The sequence below is a fragment of the Mus pahari genome, chromosome 18 (assembly GCF_900095145.1).
Source record: "Mus pahari chromosome 18, PAHARI_EIJ_v1.1, whole genome shotgun sequence".
Lineage (NCBI taxonomy): Eukaryota > Metazoa > Chordata > Mammalia > Rodentia > Muridae > Mus > Mus pahari.
This window is the reverse complement of record NC_034607.1, coordinates 15250383-15268791: the sequence shown is the minus strand read 5'-3', so window position 1 is coordinate 15268791 and position 18409 is coordinate 15250383. Positions and strand designations below refer to the sequence as shown.

The window sequence follows — 18409 nt, the reverse complement described above, 5'->3', positions numbered from 1 at the left end:
GGAGAGAAGCTTCATGCCACACAAGGCGGGAGGGACCTTAGGGGCAGCCTTAGGGACAGCAGACATTCAGACAAGCTCAGCTCACCTTCACTGCATTCTGAGAAGGCTTCTGACAACTGATCTGAAAACCAATCCAAACCAAACCATGACTTTGAGCCCAGGCCTTGCTACAGGACTGGGGAAGTCAGTGTCCACGGCTTAACATGCACAGACCATGCACACACAGGTCTGTGTCCTTCTGACTGCCTCTTCTGAAGGAAGGGGTGGCTTAAGCCTTGGCCTTGCTGTTCAGGAGAAGCCGAGCTGTGACAGACAGCCTTTCCATTGGCATGGAGGAAGTCTGCTCCATGCCCCTCATCCTTAAACTGCTCTCTCCTAAAAGAGAAAGTCTGTAAGCTATGCCCCTTGATGGTATATTACCTTCTTAGTGTGAGTAACTCCTGTGACTTCACCTCCTGAGTTGGAACCAGTCTTTCCCACCAGCTGTCAGCCAGGGCCTCATGTACTCTGTGCAGTACTTTGGGAAGGGAACCCACGACAGAGACAGACATGCTTGCTCTCCTGGTTGGCTGATGCCTTACCCTGTCTCCTCTACCCAGATCCCTGTTATCCAGAAGCAACTGACAAAAGAATCTTCATAGAAGCTACTCCTTTATATTGTTTTTATGAAAGGAGGGGATTTGCATGGTTTCACAAGAAAGTGACTACCAAGTTTTTGACAGAGCAGGAATCACAGGGCATTGTCTCCCCTAGACCGAGTGAGGCAAACCCAGGGATCTGTTACTGGCAAGCCCAAGAGGAGACCTGGAGGCCATTTTGATGCTCGCCTCCCAGTCAGGACAATGTGTATGTTCTGCGTTCGTCTTTGCTGCTGGAGTGCACCTGAGCTCGGAGATGGGGTTCTGAGAGTTTTGCGCTGCCCTGAACTGTTCTTCGAGTGTAAAAAAGAATGTAGGCCTGGGTTTTGCACACTTCCTCGACACTGCATACATCCAGCTTTGAGTCATTGCAGTGGACCCAAAAACCTAGGAAGTCAAAGGAGAGAGAGAAAATGACAACCTAGTTTCCGTTTTCAGACAGCTGCAGCCAGGATATGAGGAGAGAACAGTGGGGGAACAGAGCCGCCTTCTGATTACTGGGGTTGGGGGGGACACGGGAATGATGGCAGGCTCCCCAGAACCACTGTCTTTCATCTCCTCTACACCACCACAAAGACGCCTGCCTGCAGTATTGACTGAGCAAGTTTTGTCTTCCTTCATGCTCTTATACAGCCTCCACAGAGGCAGGCAGGACAGTGAGGGCTCAGCAGCAGTGCAGTCTGTAGTCTTGGGCTACCGAGAACCTGCTTACAATCCATGTTAGTGCAGCAGCTGGAGACTGCTCTGGGGAGGTTAGGGAGTTAGTGAGGACACACAAACTGCCCTCAGTGTCCTCAGAGATGAGATACTTGAGTTGTAACATATCTATCTCCAGGAAGTCCCATCATTTCTGCACGACTGAGGAGGAAGCTGAAGTCAGCAGAATTATCATTACTATAGCCATAGCCATCCCATCAACAGGAAATACTAAGAATGGCAGATACTGCGCTAACCCCCAGCACTGGATCTAAGCGCTTTGATAGGGGTAGTTCTGCTCAGGCCTAGCTTAGCCTTAGATCCTTACTGACCTCCTAAGCTTCATAATGCTTCCCACTGAGTGTTAATGTATGGAACTTGTCCCTAGCTGACCCAGGGGATGGAAATCAGGGAAAGCAATGAGGTGTGAACAAACCAACCCTTTTCCATGTCCCCAACCCCACAGAGTAAAGCACACGCACCTCCCTCTGTGTTGTAGCAATAGGCTGTGTAGTGTCCTGAGCCAAACCCTTTCCCGTGATGCATGACCACTGCGGAGAGATCATAGGCAAAGGTCTCTTTGTCAAGAGAGGAGAGCGTGTCCCTGCAGCAGTAAGGTTCCATGGTTAATACCTGGTCAAAGATGACATGGACCCCAATCTTCTCACGATGGTTACGGCCAGACCACCTACAACATGGAAAGGAATTTTACTAGCAAAGACTGGTGACAGATAGTTAAACAGGGAGGTAAGAAAACAGCTTCTGTTTTTGCTTCTGCCCCCTACTAATCAGAATCCATGTGGATATCTGCTATGACAGCTCCATGGAATGAATATCTGAACCTACAAATCCTCAAAGAGGCAGTTTAGAGCTTGGCAGTGGTGGCAGGTGCCTTTAATCCCAGCACTCAGGAGGCAGCGGCAGGTGGATCTCTTGAGTTTGAGGCCAGCGGGTTCTATAGAGCAAATCCCAGGACAGCCTAGGCAGCCCCTGAAGTACTTACTGCACAGGCCACAGGAAGGGCCCTGGGCTGCCGGTGGGGCCGGAGTAAGAGAAACCGTCTTGAACCACCACCACCCTCAAAAAAAGAAAAAATATCCGACTGTAGAGTCTGCAGAGTCCTGCCTGCCCCTTGCACTGGTGATGTCATACTTCGACCTTAGGGTGAATGTGCATAGTCCACACAAGGCGAGGAGGGTCTGTCAGACAGTAAGTAGGTGCACAATAGAAAAGAAATGGTGCAAGAGCTGAAGCCCGGGCTGCTGCTCTAACATCAGCTTGTCTTACTGGGCGAGAGTGACTCTCCATGGTAAGTGCGAACACCTTTTTTCCCCATGTCAAAAGCAGACAGCTCACTTCCCCAGCCTTTGAGGCAGCTATCCCAGAGCTCACCTGAATCTTTTAAGGTGTAGCCGGAGGACCTGAGGTAGTCTGTAGATCATTAACTGCTTCCTAGCTTCACTCAGAACAAGGGGTTTAGGGTTGGACTTTCGTCGTTTGCCTACATGGTTTGGAAAGGTATAAGACATAGGCAGTGAGGAGCATCATCCATCAGAAATCGGACCTGGGTTTTAGTTAAGGTGCTAATGTGACACATCTTAAACATGTCTGCATTTCCCAGCTTCCCAGCCTGAATGGAGTGCCTAAGAGAAAGGAGTCATGGGACCCTGAGGAAACTCTGAGAAAGGAGCCTGCAATTCCCTGATGACCATGTAGTCACATGCTAGCCTTGGGGTGTCCTCCAGACTTCTTTATATGACAGTCATTGTTATTGGGCTCTGACCAGCAGCTAAATCTGATTCTGATCCATCTGCGTTCAAATTTTTGCCACCAGCAGTTCCAGAAGTGGTGTGACTTCAGGGTGGTCCATTCTAGGTACCATGGCTTTTTAATAGAATATATAAGTGGCTGCTACCACAGTGTACACACTGCACTGAATATACCTGGATCTTGACGGTGTGCCCAGAGGGCCTGGGGCAGTCTGTAGATTAACAGCTTTCTAGCTTCACTCAGAACAAAGGGTTGGTTTTTCATTGTCTGCCTGTATGTTTCAATGTTTGGAAGTATAAGACATAGAAAGTGGGCATGTTCTATGCTTTTATATTCCTATCATTTAAATTACTATGAACTATAAGTCTAAAAGGGTTTTTCTTTACACAAGTAAGTCCTAGCCACACTTCCTGCTTATAACTATCTGTATGCCAAATGAATATGTTATTCAAAACTCTGAGGCTCAGCTCCCTCAGTAAGAGATATATTTTTGAATGTTACATATATTTTTTACATTATATTTTTTAGGAAAAAGATAATAAATTATGATTAATAAAGCACAGAATATTAAAGCAGATTTTTCCAACATGTTTTGCTTATGGTATACACAAATAATTAAACATGAACTCTAGCAGTCGTGATGCCTGGAAGAGGGAAAAGGAACTGCTACATAGGATGGCCTGGAGCCATGTTGCATTTCCTTGGTTGTTGACTGATGTGGGAGGGCATGACCCACTGTGGCTGCACTACCCATGGCAACTGGGCCCAGGTGGTATAGAAGGTGCTGATGTGAGCCTGGAAGCAAGCCCATAATAAGCAGCTTTCCTCCATGGTTTCTACTTTAAGCTTGGACCCTGACTTCCTTCCCTGACTCCCCTTTATGATGTGCTGTATATAACCTTTAAGTTTAAACCCTTTCCTCATGTTGCTTTTGGTCAATGTTTATCACAGCAACAGAGAGCAAACTAGGACAGTAGTTCTGGGCTTTTATGTCATGGTTTCTGAAATGTGCTTCTTTTGGGGGAGTTGTTGTTTAGTTTGGTTGGGTTTTGTTTTTTTGTTTTGGTTTTTCGAGACAGGGTTTCTCTGTATAGCGCTGGCTGTCCTGGAACTCACTCTGTAGACCAGGCTGGCCTGGAACTCAGAAATCCACCTGCCTCTGCTTTCCAAGTGCTGGGATTAAAGGTGTGTGCCACCACTGCCTGGCAGGTTTTGGTTTTTGAGAAGGGGTTTTTCTGTATAGCCCTAGCTGTTCTGGAGCTCACTCTGTAAATCAGTGACTTAGGATCTTCTTAGGTCTCTGCCTCCTAAGTACTGGATTAAAGGTGTGTGCCACCACTGCCTGGGCAGAACTGTATTTCCTATAGGCGTGGTGGGAAGGCAGCCAGGCTCATCTAGCCCAGAAGAATAAATGCAGACTCTAATTTACCACCAACAATGGGAACACATTTTCTTAATCCCAGTCAGAGATGTCTGTGAGCACTTCCTGATCTGTCAGAGGCTACACAACATTGGTACTCCACTGTCTCTACACCATCGCTCTGAGGGCTCAGAGACGAAAGCATGGCATGATTCCAAGTCCTGTGTGTTGCACATGTGAAAATAGCACTGTGACCACAGGACATGGACGCTTAGCTGTTCAGGACAGACTGCATCAGAGTGCATGTGCTTCCAGAGAACCTTGACCAGCTGTGCAGTCATGACACTTGGGATATGCAAAGAAGCATCCAAAGAAGGGCTCTGCCCTATTCTATTCCTGTTCATCAGACTTGAAAAGGCTGGAGCGAGGCATAGGAAGCTGCAATGACCACAATGCACAGCAGAGGGAGTGTGTGAGCTAAGACGAAAATGCAGACTGTCTTTGTTTCCCTAAAGGAAATCCACCAACAAACAGGAATTATTGACTGGGTTGAGACTGACCAGTTTTGTCTCTGTTTAATTAAGGTAAGATACAGAGAGGAATAAGAGTGGAAGTCCTTAAACTTCACAAGCACCAAATCAATGCAGTCCCGGCCCTTGGAAGCTTTTGTTCTGCATTATCAGCAGCATAGAGAAATCCTGACTGATTGGACATCCAGCTACCAGAAAAGGATACCTTCTGGAAAAACTAAGAGTGTTTCCTACCTAATCTGTCATAGCTAAGAATGATACAGAGTTGTTAATGCCCTTCTGTTCCTTACAGGTAAAAAGCTTTGGCCTAGTCGGGTGGCACACATCTTCGATCCCAGCACTCAGGAGGCAGAGGCAGACCGATCTGTAAATTTGAGGCCAGTCTAGTCTACAGAGCAAGTTCCAGGACAGCCAGGGAAGTGTAAGAGAGAAAGCCTGTCTCAAAACAAACAAACAAACAAACAAGAAACAAAAATAAAAACCACACAAACCAACCCCCCCCCCCAAAAAAAACCAATGTATTTTCCCAACTCTTATTATATAGTTTTAAACTGATTATCTAGGCTGTTGCATAACCCATAACCTCGTGTTTGTTTGTTTGTAAATCTTTGTATGTCATAAAATCTGGACACCAGGGTTGGAGACATTGCTCAGCATTCAGAGAACTGGCTGCTCCTGCAAGACAACCTAAGTTTGGTTCCTAAGGTCCACATGGCAGCTCACAGCTAGTTCTTGTAGATTCGAAGCCCTCTTCTGACTTCTATTAATAGCTGGCATGCACATGGTGCACATACATACATACATACATACATGTTTGTTTTTTGTTATTTGAGACAAGGTGTCTCACTGGTCTGCCACTTGCTAAGTAGGCTGGGATGGTGACCAGCAAGCATCACAACTCATATATGTATGCACTTCTTCAGGGCTGGGGTTGGGAGCACACAGCACCATACCTGCCTCTTTTCCTATATTAGGGGCTCCACCTGATCTCCCCTTTGCTTGCAAAGCAAACCCTTTACCGACTGAGAAGTCTCTCTAGCCCCATCATCCTATCTTTTAGTATGAGCTTTAACAGACTTTAGAGCTATGGACTCAGTATAAGAACCTACTTTCTCATCCTGCAGCACTCAACGGGAACTCACATCAAACAAGAACCATAAGACTACATCCGTGAGCCTAGAGCCCCTGTAGCATTAGGAGGCTCAGTACTACTGTTCTCACTGCCCCTGCTTCAGGAGCCACTTTCACACACTTCCCCATAACTGAGGCCAGTCAGAAGGAGTCAAAGGAGGCACCTTGTTTTGGTTTGGTTTGTTTTTTGGTTTTTTGAGACAGGGTTTCTCTGTGTAGCCCTGGCTGTCGTGGAACTCGCTCTGTAGACCAGGCTGGCCTGGAACTCATAGAGACCTGCCTGCTTCTGCTCTCCAAGTGCTAGGATAAAAGGCGTGCACCACCACTGCCTAGCAGAAGACATTTTTAGTCCTCTAAGAAGTATGTGCATGTAGATGTGGGTATGTGTGCTACCATGGCAGGCAGTTATCTCCATCCACCCTTTTGTGGGTTCTAAGGATAGAATTCAAGACACCAGGCTCGTGTGGCAAACACCTTTCCCATTGAGCCATCTCATTGGTCCAGGTCTGTTTTTAACACTGTAAACTCTGTTGTCAGTGTCGATGTTGACTGGGGGGTCAAGCATGCTCCACCACACCCCCGCCCTCTTCGTGCAGCACTCACTGTTACACTGGTCACAAGCGTAGATTCTCCCCTCCAGGGCCTCTGTCTCGGTGAACTTGGCTAGCATCTCAGTGAGCAGGCACTCTGTCTGAGTCAAAGGGACAAACCCCTTTTCTATGCAGTGGTATCGTTCAGGGAATTCCAGGGACAGATCCCAAAAGGGCTCAATGGTATTGGATTTATAATTGCATGATATACATGTGACCTGGAATGACAAGACTGGTTTGAAGATTATAGTTTTCACGCTTCCTATATACAATTTTGTTTGTTTTATAGAACATATATAAATTTATCAACTGCTTCTCCCAAAAAGTTTAATAAGAACTTGAAGTTAAAAAGCACTGGAACAAATTCCGTGTGCTTGCATTGCTAACCATGCTGTAACTAGCTGTAACTGGGAACCGCAGGGCATCCTTTGCCTTCTCCCAGTGAATGCTGCCTCAGTAGAGATGGTAAGCTACCTCTGAGGCACTGAAGGACTGGGCCGAGAAAAAACAACAGGCCACTCTCTGCTTTGCTTGCTCTCAAATTCATCCCTTTCCCTTAGTGCTTCCACACAGAAAATTTACCCCTCCCTCCCTCCTTCCCGCTTTCTCTCCCCCTCCCCCTTTCCTCCCAGATAGTCTCACTCTGTATTCTTTCCTGGCCTGGACCTCATTACAGAGCCCAGCTGATCTTGACTTCTAACTTCCTGCCTCAGCCTCTCAGGTGATGGCATGAGGACACAGATGGTGACGAGAGTTCCCGTGTCCTGTGGCGTCTCGTCTGCAGAGCCTCACAGCACTGCTTAGAGCTCCTCTCCCACTGCAGTACTCCTAGGTGCCATTCACAGGCTTCACAGGTGGGACGAGGAGGAAGGGGCCTCGGTTTCCTTCTCTAGCCTACTCATCAGTCCTTCAGGATCTTAGTGACTGAGGCACACAACCTCTGCAACTCCCTGTACAGGCTTTACCTGCCTTAAATTGCCCACTCTCATTTTAAAAAATCTATAATAATTCTTTCTGTGCATAATTTTATAAGGCCTGGGAATCTTTGCTTAGGTCTTGACCCTGCTAAATGAAAGGCAGTGGGGCATATGGAGTCTGTAATCTGACACTTGATGGCACCCTGGGCTACTGGAGACCATATTTGGGGCTGGGGGAGGTATGGGCAGTGGTCTGTATGGACAGTATGCTTGGGCCTCTGGCATACTCCTAACTATTCCTTGGAAGTAAAATAGAAGGCTCTTTCAAAGGACTTTGGAAACTGGACTGATTAAAGACCTGGACAGGGAGAACACCCGAGTTCACCTACATGGCCACCAGTATACAGTGTCAGGTATAAACAATCATCTCGAAACATTGCAGTCACAGAAAACACTGGCTAGTCTTAATTAGCCCAGGGATCTGGAAGCCCAAACTACCACCCAAGCTTCCCACCTTGCTTCAGGTAGACACACACCTACCTGACTGAGCAGCTGCCCATGAAATATGGTGTTCACCACCTTTAAGACCTGTTTGGTGAGCTTCCTCTGGGAGAAGGGGATGAGGATCCTACGTGTGGAACCCTCAGACTCAAGTTCCTGCTGCACCTTGTGCAGCAGTTCGCAGAGAAATTCCTGGGCATCCTGCTGATCGTAGCCACGGAAGGCGGGAATCAGGCTCCACACGGAGTGAAGCATGGCAAAGGGTGATACCAGCGCCCACTTCCCAGACCACATGACTCGGAAGAGGGTGTGCAGTTCGTGGCAGAGGGAAATGTGCTTTGAGCTGGGTTCCTTGTTCTGAATGAGCTCCAGGCTCCTGCTGATGGAGGCACCGCTGCTCCAGCAGAGGCCCTGAGGTTCGCAGCCCTGGGCCCGGACACTTCTTACGGACAACTCTGCGGCAGAGCTGCTGGCTGGCCTACCAGAGAGCTGCGCCTTCCCGTTGGTTGCTTGGGGAAACAGGTGCTCGGAGGTGGAAGGGTCGAGGTTCAGGAAACATTCCCGGAACTTCTGGAGGTGGCTGAGCACTTGGAGGATGGAGTTCATGTAGCAGGTGTTCCCCAGGTTGCGCAGGCCGGTGACACCTGGGGCCACCGCCGGCTGGCGGCGCGGATTGAGGGCAGCCGCAGACATGCGCCGGGAGGTAGCGAGGGTGGCAGGGCGCACGGCCACGGGCCCGGGAGCGTGCAGGAGCAGGCGCGCACTCTTCCGCGGCGGCGCACTGGCCAGCTCCTCCAGCAGCCGCCGCTTGACCTCGCGCCGCCGCTGCCGCGCCACCTCCTTCTTGCGCTCCAGCGCCTCCTCCTGCCGCCGCTGCTCCAGCTGCGCCCGGCCGCGGGAGCTCTTCTCGAACCAGAGCCGCAGCGTCTTGGCCAGCAGGCGCTGGCGCCGGTACCACAGAGCCGTGAGCATCTGCGGCTGTCCCTGAGGAGTGCGCTGTGGCGGGACCACGTCCTCGCCTGCAGCGGTGGACCGCAGCGTCCGCCCACGCCTCGCGAGCAGGTCCTGCTTCTGGCCTCGAACTGCCAGGAGGGAGCTTCTCAGCAACTTCAGGTCCCCCTCCGGGTTGTCATTGAGCACGTAGTCCTTGCACAGGTAGCAGAACACGTAGAGATCCCGGACCTCCATGGCCAGCGGGTGTCCTGTCTCTTCAAAGTGTTTTAGTGCATGGTCTTCAATGTAGCGGCCGCAGGCCACGTGGGAGCACTTGAGGCAGGCCCACGCAGACTCGGTGGTGGCGCACTCCAGACAGCACCACTTCTGGGGGTTCAGGATGGAGTGGTCCTGGGCGAGCCGTAACCGCCCTACATGTTTGCATCTATCCATGTTTTAGCGCAGTCGCCACTGTCTTAATCTGGCACCACGGAGCCCCCAAAAAGAAAAAAAAAAAGCAGAATTTAAGGAAAATATTTTCCTAGAAAAAAAGGGTTGCAACTGGTATTTCTGTGCAAGACTTATTAGTTTTTAATTAAAAGATTGTCCTTTTCAAAGTTGAAACTGGTATTTCAAGTACAAGGAGGGGGGAGGGAGGAGGGAGGCAAGAGCTTCAAAAGAAAACCTTAGGTCAAGTTCATTGTACTTGAAAGCAAAGGTATAGAATAAGGGAAAGATAAGAAAAATGACACCCAAGGAGGCAGAGCCTAAGCCCCCGTTTAAGGAACATTTTATAAACTAGCCTTTCTGAAGAGAGCACCTTTTATAGAAAGAATGGCAAGAGTCACATCTTTCCTGAAAAGCCAATTCACGGATGGATCTAAAAGGACAAGAGGTGGTACAGCCTGTTATGGGGAAGGCAGTGTTCAAGCCAACTTCCCAGACACAAGAAACAAGCAAACGGAAGCAAGCTTGCCTCCCTCCCTCCACCCTTCTGTTTTGCGACTCTGTTGCCCAGGCTGACCTCAAATTAGTGATCCTCCTGCCTCAGTGAACAAAATGGTAGGATTCCTGAGCTCTAACACTGCCCCGGCCGGCCCTGGGTTTTTTGTTGGTTTGGAGACCGTCTTACTATGCTTCCCTGGCTGATTTGGAACATATTTGTAGGCCTGGTTGGTCTTGAACTCACAGAGATCTACTTACCTACTCTGCCTCCCCAGTGTGTATGAGATTACAGGTGTGTACCACATCTGGCTTCCAATGTTGCTTTTTAATATTCATAAAAGAAATACAGTAGGCAACTTCAAGAGAAGCCCAACAAATTTCTTTCTTTCTTTTCTTTTCTTTTCTTTTTTTTTTTTGAGACAGGGTTTTTCTGTGTAGCTCTGGCTGTCCTGAAACTCACTTTGTAGACCAGGCTGGTCTCGAACTCAGAAATCCACCTGCCTCTGCCTCCCCAGTGCTGGGATTAAAAGCGTGTGCCACCACACCTGGCCCAACAAATTTTTTGTTTTGTTTTGTTTTGTTTTTTGAGACAGGGTTTCTCTGTATAGCCCTGGCTGTCCTGGAACTCACTCTGCAGACCAGGCTGGCCTAGAACTGAGAAATCCGCCTGCCTCTGCCTTCCAAGTGTTGGGATTAAAGGCGTGTGCCACCAACGGCTGGCTCCAACAAATATTTTTAAAAACGTAATATTATTTGGAAACTCAAAGTTTCCCCAGGATTAAAATTATTATAAAGACAGTTCTTTAAATTTAATCAATTAACTAATTGATTAATTAATTTTGATATAGGTCATCCTCTAGAACTATTTAGACCAGGCTGCCCTCAAAATCACAAAGATCTACCTGTTTCTGTCTCTCCAGTACTAGAAATAAAGGCATGAACCACACACATGGCTATTTTATTTTTGTGTGCTGTGTCTGTTTGTATGAAGGTTTGAGTGCATACACATGCGTGACCACAGAGACTAGAAGTCGGATTCCCCTGAGCTGGACTTTCAGGAAGCTGTGAGCCCTGATGTGGGTGCTGGGAACCAATCCCAGTCAGTCATCGGGAAGAGCAGAAAGCACCCTCAACTGCTGAGCTGTGTCTCCACCCTGCGTTGTTATAAATGAGCTTTCTCCTCTCATTCTTTCTCACTCCATTTCTGAGAGCAACAGATCCATATTAGAGGTCTGTAGGTAAGCCTGACGACCTGAGTTCAACCCTCAGATCTCACTAGGTCTTATGAGAGACATGCATACCCCAGCCTTGTGCATGAAAAGCTTTTTTTTAATTTACCGGAATGTCTGGATTAATGGGAGAAATAAAACACTCCAAAAAAAAAAAAAAAGAATTTGCATTATGCCAATCAAGGTAAGCCCTCCCAGGACCTAGCTTCAAGTGCATTATTCTTCTAATCACCGTTCTCATGCTCATACTTTGCTGCTGATTTGTTGCTCTGTCCCCTCTAAGTCACATCTTTAGATGAGGCCATTCATCCTGACTAGATATAATCACCTTTAGAGAGGAGTTCATGTGTTTCAGTTGTTTTACTTCCTCACAAGGTCAAAACCTGAGTGTTCAACTATAGGTCAGACATTATCATCAAAATGACTCTCCCAGGGGCTGGGGCTATAGCTCTACCAGAGCATATGCTTAATCTTCAACACTAGGGGAAAAAATTACTCTCCCAGATTGAAACAGACCTGAAGTATGCACTTGTGCTTACTTAGGGCACAGCCAAATAACAACACAAATAAGTGAGACCTCAAAAGACGAAAGGGAAATGCCCCTCAGCCCAGCAGCCAGCAGCAGATCAATGCTCCTAGGATGCTCTCAGATCAATCACCAGGGACACACCATCAGCCATGAAGAAATGAGGGGGAAACAGACTAAAACCCGAAACAGCTAAGTTTCTGTTTTACAAACTATACTTCCTGATGCCCCCACCCCCAGGATCAGACTTCTTTAGGCTCCCACCTACCTTCTTGATACTTTATACGTGAGGCATAAGAATCTGAAAAGGGTCCACGCATCCATTTTAAACAAACCCCAGAGACATGTCTCTCACATAAAACCCTATAAATGCTGCATTAATCTAACAAATTAGGGATGAAGAACTCAAAACCAAATAAAGAATCCTACTTTCCAAATCCTTTCCCACTTCTCCAAAGACAGGGTCTCATTTGTAGCCCAGGTTGGCCTGGCATTTTCTTTTTTTTTTTTTTTTTTTTTAAGATTTATTTATTTATTATATGTAAGTACACTGTAGCTGTCTTCAGACACTCCAGAAGAGGGCGTCAGATCTTGTTGCGGATGGTTATGAGCCACCATGTGGTTGCTGGGATTTGAACTCCGGATCTTCAGAAGAGCAGTCGGGTGCTCTTACCCACTGAGCCATCTCACCAGCTCCTGGCCTGGCATTTTCAATGTAAAGCAGGTTGGCCTCAGACTCATAGTGACCCACCTCTGCCTTCTGTCTGAATGCTGAGATTAAAACTGTGGTCCACCATAACTGGCCATTTTCCAAATTCTTCCACTTATACCAACACTGCCTGAAATGACAGAATATTTTCTCTTGCTTTCTAAGAGAGAATCTGGTTACTGTAGTAACTAGTCACATGATTACCAAGTACTTGAAAGGTGCCTAATGGGACTGGCGGACTGAACAGCTTTTTAAAAAGGTTTATTTATTTATTTTATGGGTACACTCTTGTTGCCTTCTGGAACACCATTAGAGGGTATTGGCTCCCATTACAGATGGTGTGAGCCACTATGTGGTTGCTAGGAATTGAACTCAGGACCTCTGGAAGAGCAGTCAGTGCTCGTGATTGCTGAGCCTTCTCTCCAGCCCAATATTTTATTCTTAAGGCATAGGAGAAAATATAATTTATTATCAATATGTAATTAAGGTATTTAAGCTAGGTATGGTAGTGTATACTTTTGATCCCAGTATTTAGATAGATCTCTGGTTTTTTTGAGGCCAGCTTGGTCTGTATAGGACAGTCAAGGCTGCATAGAGAGATGGTTTTCAAAACAAAACAAAACAAAACACACCAAAACAACAACAACCTGAGTAAAAGATTTTACCTGGACATGGTGGCTCACACTTCTAACCCCAGCACTAAGGAGGCTAAGGCAGGAGGATCGCAGCAAATTGAAGGCCAGCCTGGGCTACATAGTAGTAAGTTATAGGCCAACCTTTGTTGACAGAACAAAGAAAGACCCAGGCAGGCAGGCAGGCAGGCAGGCAGGCAATGCAAGTCTATAATGACAATGAATCCAGCCTTCTGAACTTTTATATTTATGGCTAAAAGTAGGCCGACCCTGAGAAGAGTAGATATAGCTAAGGTCTGAAGCCCTTGGCTAAAGGGCAGTATGCTGGGAAGGGGAGGGGTGGGGCTTCTCTTTGCCTTTATTCCCACTCTCCATGAACGAGGAATGGTCAGAAAGCAAGATAGGGATAACCATAATCAGAGCACAGCCTGGAGATGCTGGAGGGGCTGAACTATCTGAGAGTGATCAAGGAGTTCTCATTAAAAGTATCCTTTGGGGCTGGTGAGGTGGCTCAGCGGGTGGGAACACTCACTGCTCTTCCAGGGGTCCTGGGTTCAGATCCCAGCAACCACATGGTGGTTCAAAGCCACCTGTGATGAGATCTGATACCTTCTGGTGCATCTGAGGATAGCTGTAGTGCACTTGTGTAATAAATACATCTTTGGGCCGGAGTGAGCGGGGCCTACTGGAAAGAGCTAGGTTGACCAGAGCAAGCAGAAGTCCTAAGGATTCAATTCCCAGCAACCACATGAAGGCTCACAACCATCTGTGCAGCTACAGTGTACTCACATACATAAAATAAATAAATAAATCTTTAAAGAAAAAAAAAAGTATCCTTTGATGCTCTTACCTGAGAGGTTTAAAAAGCCCATGTCATCCCCAGTTAGTGTTTTCCTCTCTCTTTCTACCCCCACACCGACTCCCTAGCTTTGTGCCTGTGGATTAGATGTAAGTTCTAGTTACTGCTCCAATGTCATGCCAGCCCCAGTACACTCTCTCTTCTCTAAGGTCATGGTCCTCTGTCACAGTAGTAGGAAAGCAACTTAGTGTGATCCTGTCTCTATATAAAAGGTAAGAAAGAGCCAGTCAGTGGTGGTGCACGCCTTTAATCCCAGCACTTGGGAGGCAGAGGCAGGCGGATTTCTGAGTTCGAGGCCAGACTGCAGCCAGGGCAATATAGAGAAACTGAGAGAGAGAGAGAGATAAAAAAAGAAATAGAGAGAGAGAGTTGTTTAAGAAAAAAAAAAAAAAAAAAAAAAAAAAGTATGAGAGGGCTGAGGACATCGGTCAATGATAGTGCCTGCCAAGCATGGTTAAGGCCCCAGGTTCAATTCCTAGAACCTCAAGAAAAATAATCCCCAACTCTGTGCCAACTCTGTGCAGAGGAATGGCAGCTGAGAGTCAGAAATCAGGTTGCTATGTAAGAATTACATATGTAAGCCTGATTCATGTTTAGTAGTTTAAATAGTTTGCTGGGTCATGTCTGGAGGTTAAGGGACTTTTAGAAATTGGTTTCTCGTCTTCTACTATGGGTTCTGTGAACAGGACTCAGGTGGTCAAGTTTGCATGGCAAAAACCTTTATCTGTTAAGGCATCCCCCTGGCCCAAGGTAGTGGGGACTTTTGTGGAGGGAGTGGAGGAAGTGTATGGTATGTGTATGATGCACACCTATTTATATGTGTGCATGTTCAGGAGTTCAACACATTCATGCCACCATGGAGATGAAGGGACAGCTTTGGTGCCAGCCCTCACTGTCTACCTTGTTTGAGACAGAATCTCCTTGTTGTCCATCACTCTGTACGCCAGGCTAGCTGGCTGCTAGCTTCTTGGGACTGTCTATCTGCCTCCCATCTCATCTTAGGAGTCTAATACTTTAGATATGTGCTATCATGCTTGGCTTTACATGGGTTCTAGAAATTCAAACTTTTATTTCCCCAAATCTTACCTTCTGAGCCATCTCTCCAACCCTAAGATGTAATTTTAAAATTATATTTAGTTACTCAGCTTATGGGAATCTGTGTGTGCCTGAGTGTGTGTGGCAGTCAGAGGACAACTTGGGTCCCTCATATCTAAGTTAGGCTTGGTGGCAACTGTCTTTTCCTGTCAAGCCATGTCACAAGTCCCTTGAAGGTACAGACAGATGGCTCAGTCAATAATGTGCTTGTCATGTAGGCATGGTGTATTGGCTGGTTTTGTGTGTCAACTTGACCCAGGCTGGAGTTATCACAGAGAAAGGAGCTTTAGTTGGGGAAGTGCCTCCATGAGATCCAGCTGTGGGGCATTTTGTTTTGAGACAGCGTCTCTTGATGTAGCCTAGGCTGGCCTTGAACTTGCTGTGACCCTCTTACCTCCCCCAAGTATTGAGATTACAGGCATGGGTTACTAATCTTGGCTCAAATGTATTTTCTCAGACAAAATTCATTCAAGCTCAAAACTTAAGATCCAACCATTTTTTTCCCTGGGTGCATCCCTGGCAGTGAAACTGGGAATCTCCTTCCTAATGTCTCCACATGCCTGAAGATGGCTTTCTACACACGACCATTTGTACAGAGGACACATTTATACGTTAAGAACTGCTGGCAAGAAAAAAAAAAGGACTATGCCTTCTATCTGACTAGAGTTTCCAAAGTGACCCTCTGGAATGGATGCCTGTGTCTGTTATTTCGGGGCAGCTCTAAGGCATGGGGACACAGGCTACCTCAGCACGCCTAAGTGCATCTGTCAGGACAGAGACCCACTGAATTTTGCATGAATCAGCCACAGACCTTAAACACTTGATTTCAAGAGTAACAATGACAAATTTACAAAAAGAGGCGTCAAGTTAAATGCACACACCACAGGAGAAAGCGACACTCTTTAGGTGCTTCACTAGGGAATAAGCCCGGGCTGCTATAGGTCAGGTGGCACAGTGCTTGCCTTTCCTGTATGAAGCCCTGGGTTCTATCTCAGCACTTGGGAGGTAGAAGCTGTAGAGTCAGGGAGTCAAGGCCATCCTTGGCTACAAAGTAAGCTTGGGCCAGCCTGGCTACCTGAGACCACCTAAAAAACTAAACAAAAGCAACAATAAGATTTTATAAATCAGCCACATATGGAATCCACTACTTGTTTTTAAAAATGCAGAGAGGTTGTAGCCGGGCATGGTGGCACATGCCTTTAATCCCAGCACTTGGGAGGCAGAGGCAGGCGAATTTCTGAGTTCGAGGCCAGCCTGGTCTACAGAGTGAGTTCCAGGACAGCCAGGGGTACATAGAGAAACCCTGTCTAAAAAAAAAAAAACAAAAAAACAAAACAACAACAACAACAACAAAAATGCAGAGAGGAGGTGGCTATGTATATAATTAAAAACACAGTACATGGCTGGACATGGTGGCGAATGCTTTTAGTCCAAGCACTCAAGAGGAAGAGGCAGGCAGATCTCAGTGTGTTCAAGGCCAGTCAGGGCTATCTATACACACAAACTCTTGTCTCAAAGAACCACACCAAACAGTATGTGAAAAAAGCAAAGGGGAGGAATATTTTACTATTGGTCATGAGTGCCCTTCTGCCCAATGCCACCCAGAGGATGAAGAGGAGCTAGGCACACCGTGTTGTTCTGTGGGGATGTGAGTAGGGATGTAAAGAAGACTGAGGGAGAAAAACTGTTATATTTTCAAAAGGAGGAGGTAGCATTGAGACTTGGTACTTCAACAGTCTTAACTCCAGCATGAGGGGACAGAGACACGGTTTAGTGGCTAAGAGCACTAGCCGACCTTACAGAGGACCTGAGTTCAGTTCCCAGCATCCCTGCTAGTTGGCGCACAGTAGCCTTACCCCCAGCTGCAGGGCCCTAGTGCCTCTGGCTCAGGATGCACACTGTACTTGCTGGGTTTGGGTATCAGCTTGATACAAACTAGTCATCAGAGAAGACTGAGCCTCAGCTATGGAAACACCTCCATGACATCCAGCTACAGTTTCTCAGTTAACGATCACAGGGTTGGGGGGGACCAGGCATGACTGGGCAGCCCCATGGGCTGATGGTCCTGGGTTCTGTAAGGCAGACTGAGCAAGCCATGGGAAGCAAGCAGGTAAGCAGCACTCCTCCACAGCCTCTGCATCAGCTCCTGCCTCCAAGATCCTGCCCTGTTAAAATTCCTTCAATGATTAACCCTGTTTTGGAAGTATAAGCCAAATAAACTCTTTCCTTCCCAACTTGCATTGTAGTCATGTTGTTTCATGGCAGCAACAGAAATTCTAAGACAGACAGACAGACAGGCCAACAACCAACACTCGTGCACAAGAACGAAAGTGAACTTTCAGGCATTAGCCAGGTGACCGATATTAAACCCAGAGCAATACAGCTTACCACACTTTCATTAGGAAACAAAGCGTCAAGACAGGCAGGCAGTCTAATGACAAAAACAATGTAGTACCAAAGAAATTCTATTTTTACAAATTAGTCATTTCAGCAAGAGGCTTCTCTTCATTCCAATCTCTGAGCGTGGAGCAGTAAAGTACAGCCCTCTCCAGCTTTCTGCAGAGTTGCAAAACAACCCAGCCTCCATCAGTTAAGTGTCAATCCTCTGACATTTCATATCAGCCATGGTAGCATGGTAATTTCTGTTCTTCCCAGGGGTCAGTCCCAAAAGTCGTTCATAGAAGTGGATTTCTGAGGAGACCGTCTTTGCCCCAGTTCTAATGAGATCTTCCTTTCTCTCAAGGGACAGCTCCTAACAATATTCCAGCTTAGAGGTCAGCATATTTTCTTTTTACACCCAACTAACCTGTCTGAAAGAGGGAGGGAAGGGGGTTTAAGAGGGAGAGTTGGCTGAGGAAGATACTGTTCACATACTCTCTAAAACTTCATAAATTGCTGAATCTAACCAAGACCCTAGTAGACCTGGCTAATGGTCGCTTTGTCTGAGACAGGCTTTATCCTGGTGCCTCTACAGAGTCTAGAGTCCTATAAGAACCAAGAAACGGGTCCTGATTTTACCCAAAGAGTTTTATTTAACAAGTTATTCATACTGAGACCTTAAGCAATTAGAGAATATGTTAAAATCAGAAACATATGGGGCTGGAGAGATGGCTCAGCAGTTAAGAGCACTGACTGCTCTTCCAAAGGTCGTGAGATCAAACCCCAGCAACCACATGGTGACTCACAACCATCTGTAATGAGATCTGACGTCCTCTTCTGGTGTGTCTGAAGACAGCTACAGTGTACATAGATATAATAATAAATAAATCTTTTTAAAAAATTAGAAACAACAACAACAACAACAAAAAGGCCGGGCGTGGTGGCACATGCCTTTAATCCCAGCACTCA

At 46.9% G+C, this 18409-nt stretch overlaps 1 protein-coding gene across 4 annotated transcripts in view; it reads right to left on the bottom strand.

The window, feature by feature from the left end:
• Positions 1–752: 752 nt before the first annotated feature.
• Usp49 (ubiquitin specific peptidase 49) overlaps positions 753–18409 on the bottom strand; it is a 71297-nt gene continuing 53640 nt past the window's right edge. For all 4 annotated transcript variants that reach the window (XM_029531279.1, XM_029531281.1, XM_029531280.1 and 1 more), the window contains 5 exons: positions 8173–9547; positions 6729–6933; positions 2727–2835; positions 1817–2022; positions 753–1025 (listed from right to left, as the gene is read on the bottom strand). In XM_029531279.1, coding sequence (XP_029387139.1) covers positions 835–1025; positions 1817–2022; positions 2727–2835; positions 6729–6933; positions 8173–9519 — 2058 coding nt within the window. In that variant the 5' untranslated portion in view covers positions 9520–9547 and the 3' untranslated portion in view covers positions 753–834. The remainder of the gene's footprint in view (positions 1026–1816; positions 2023–2726; positions 2836–6728; positions 6934–8172; positions 9548–18409) is intronic.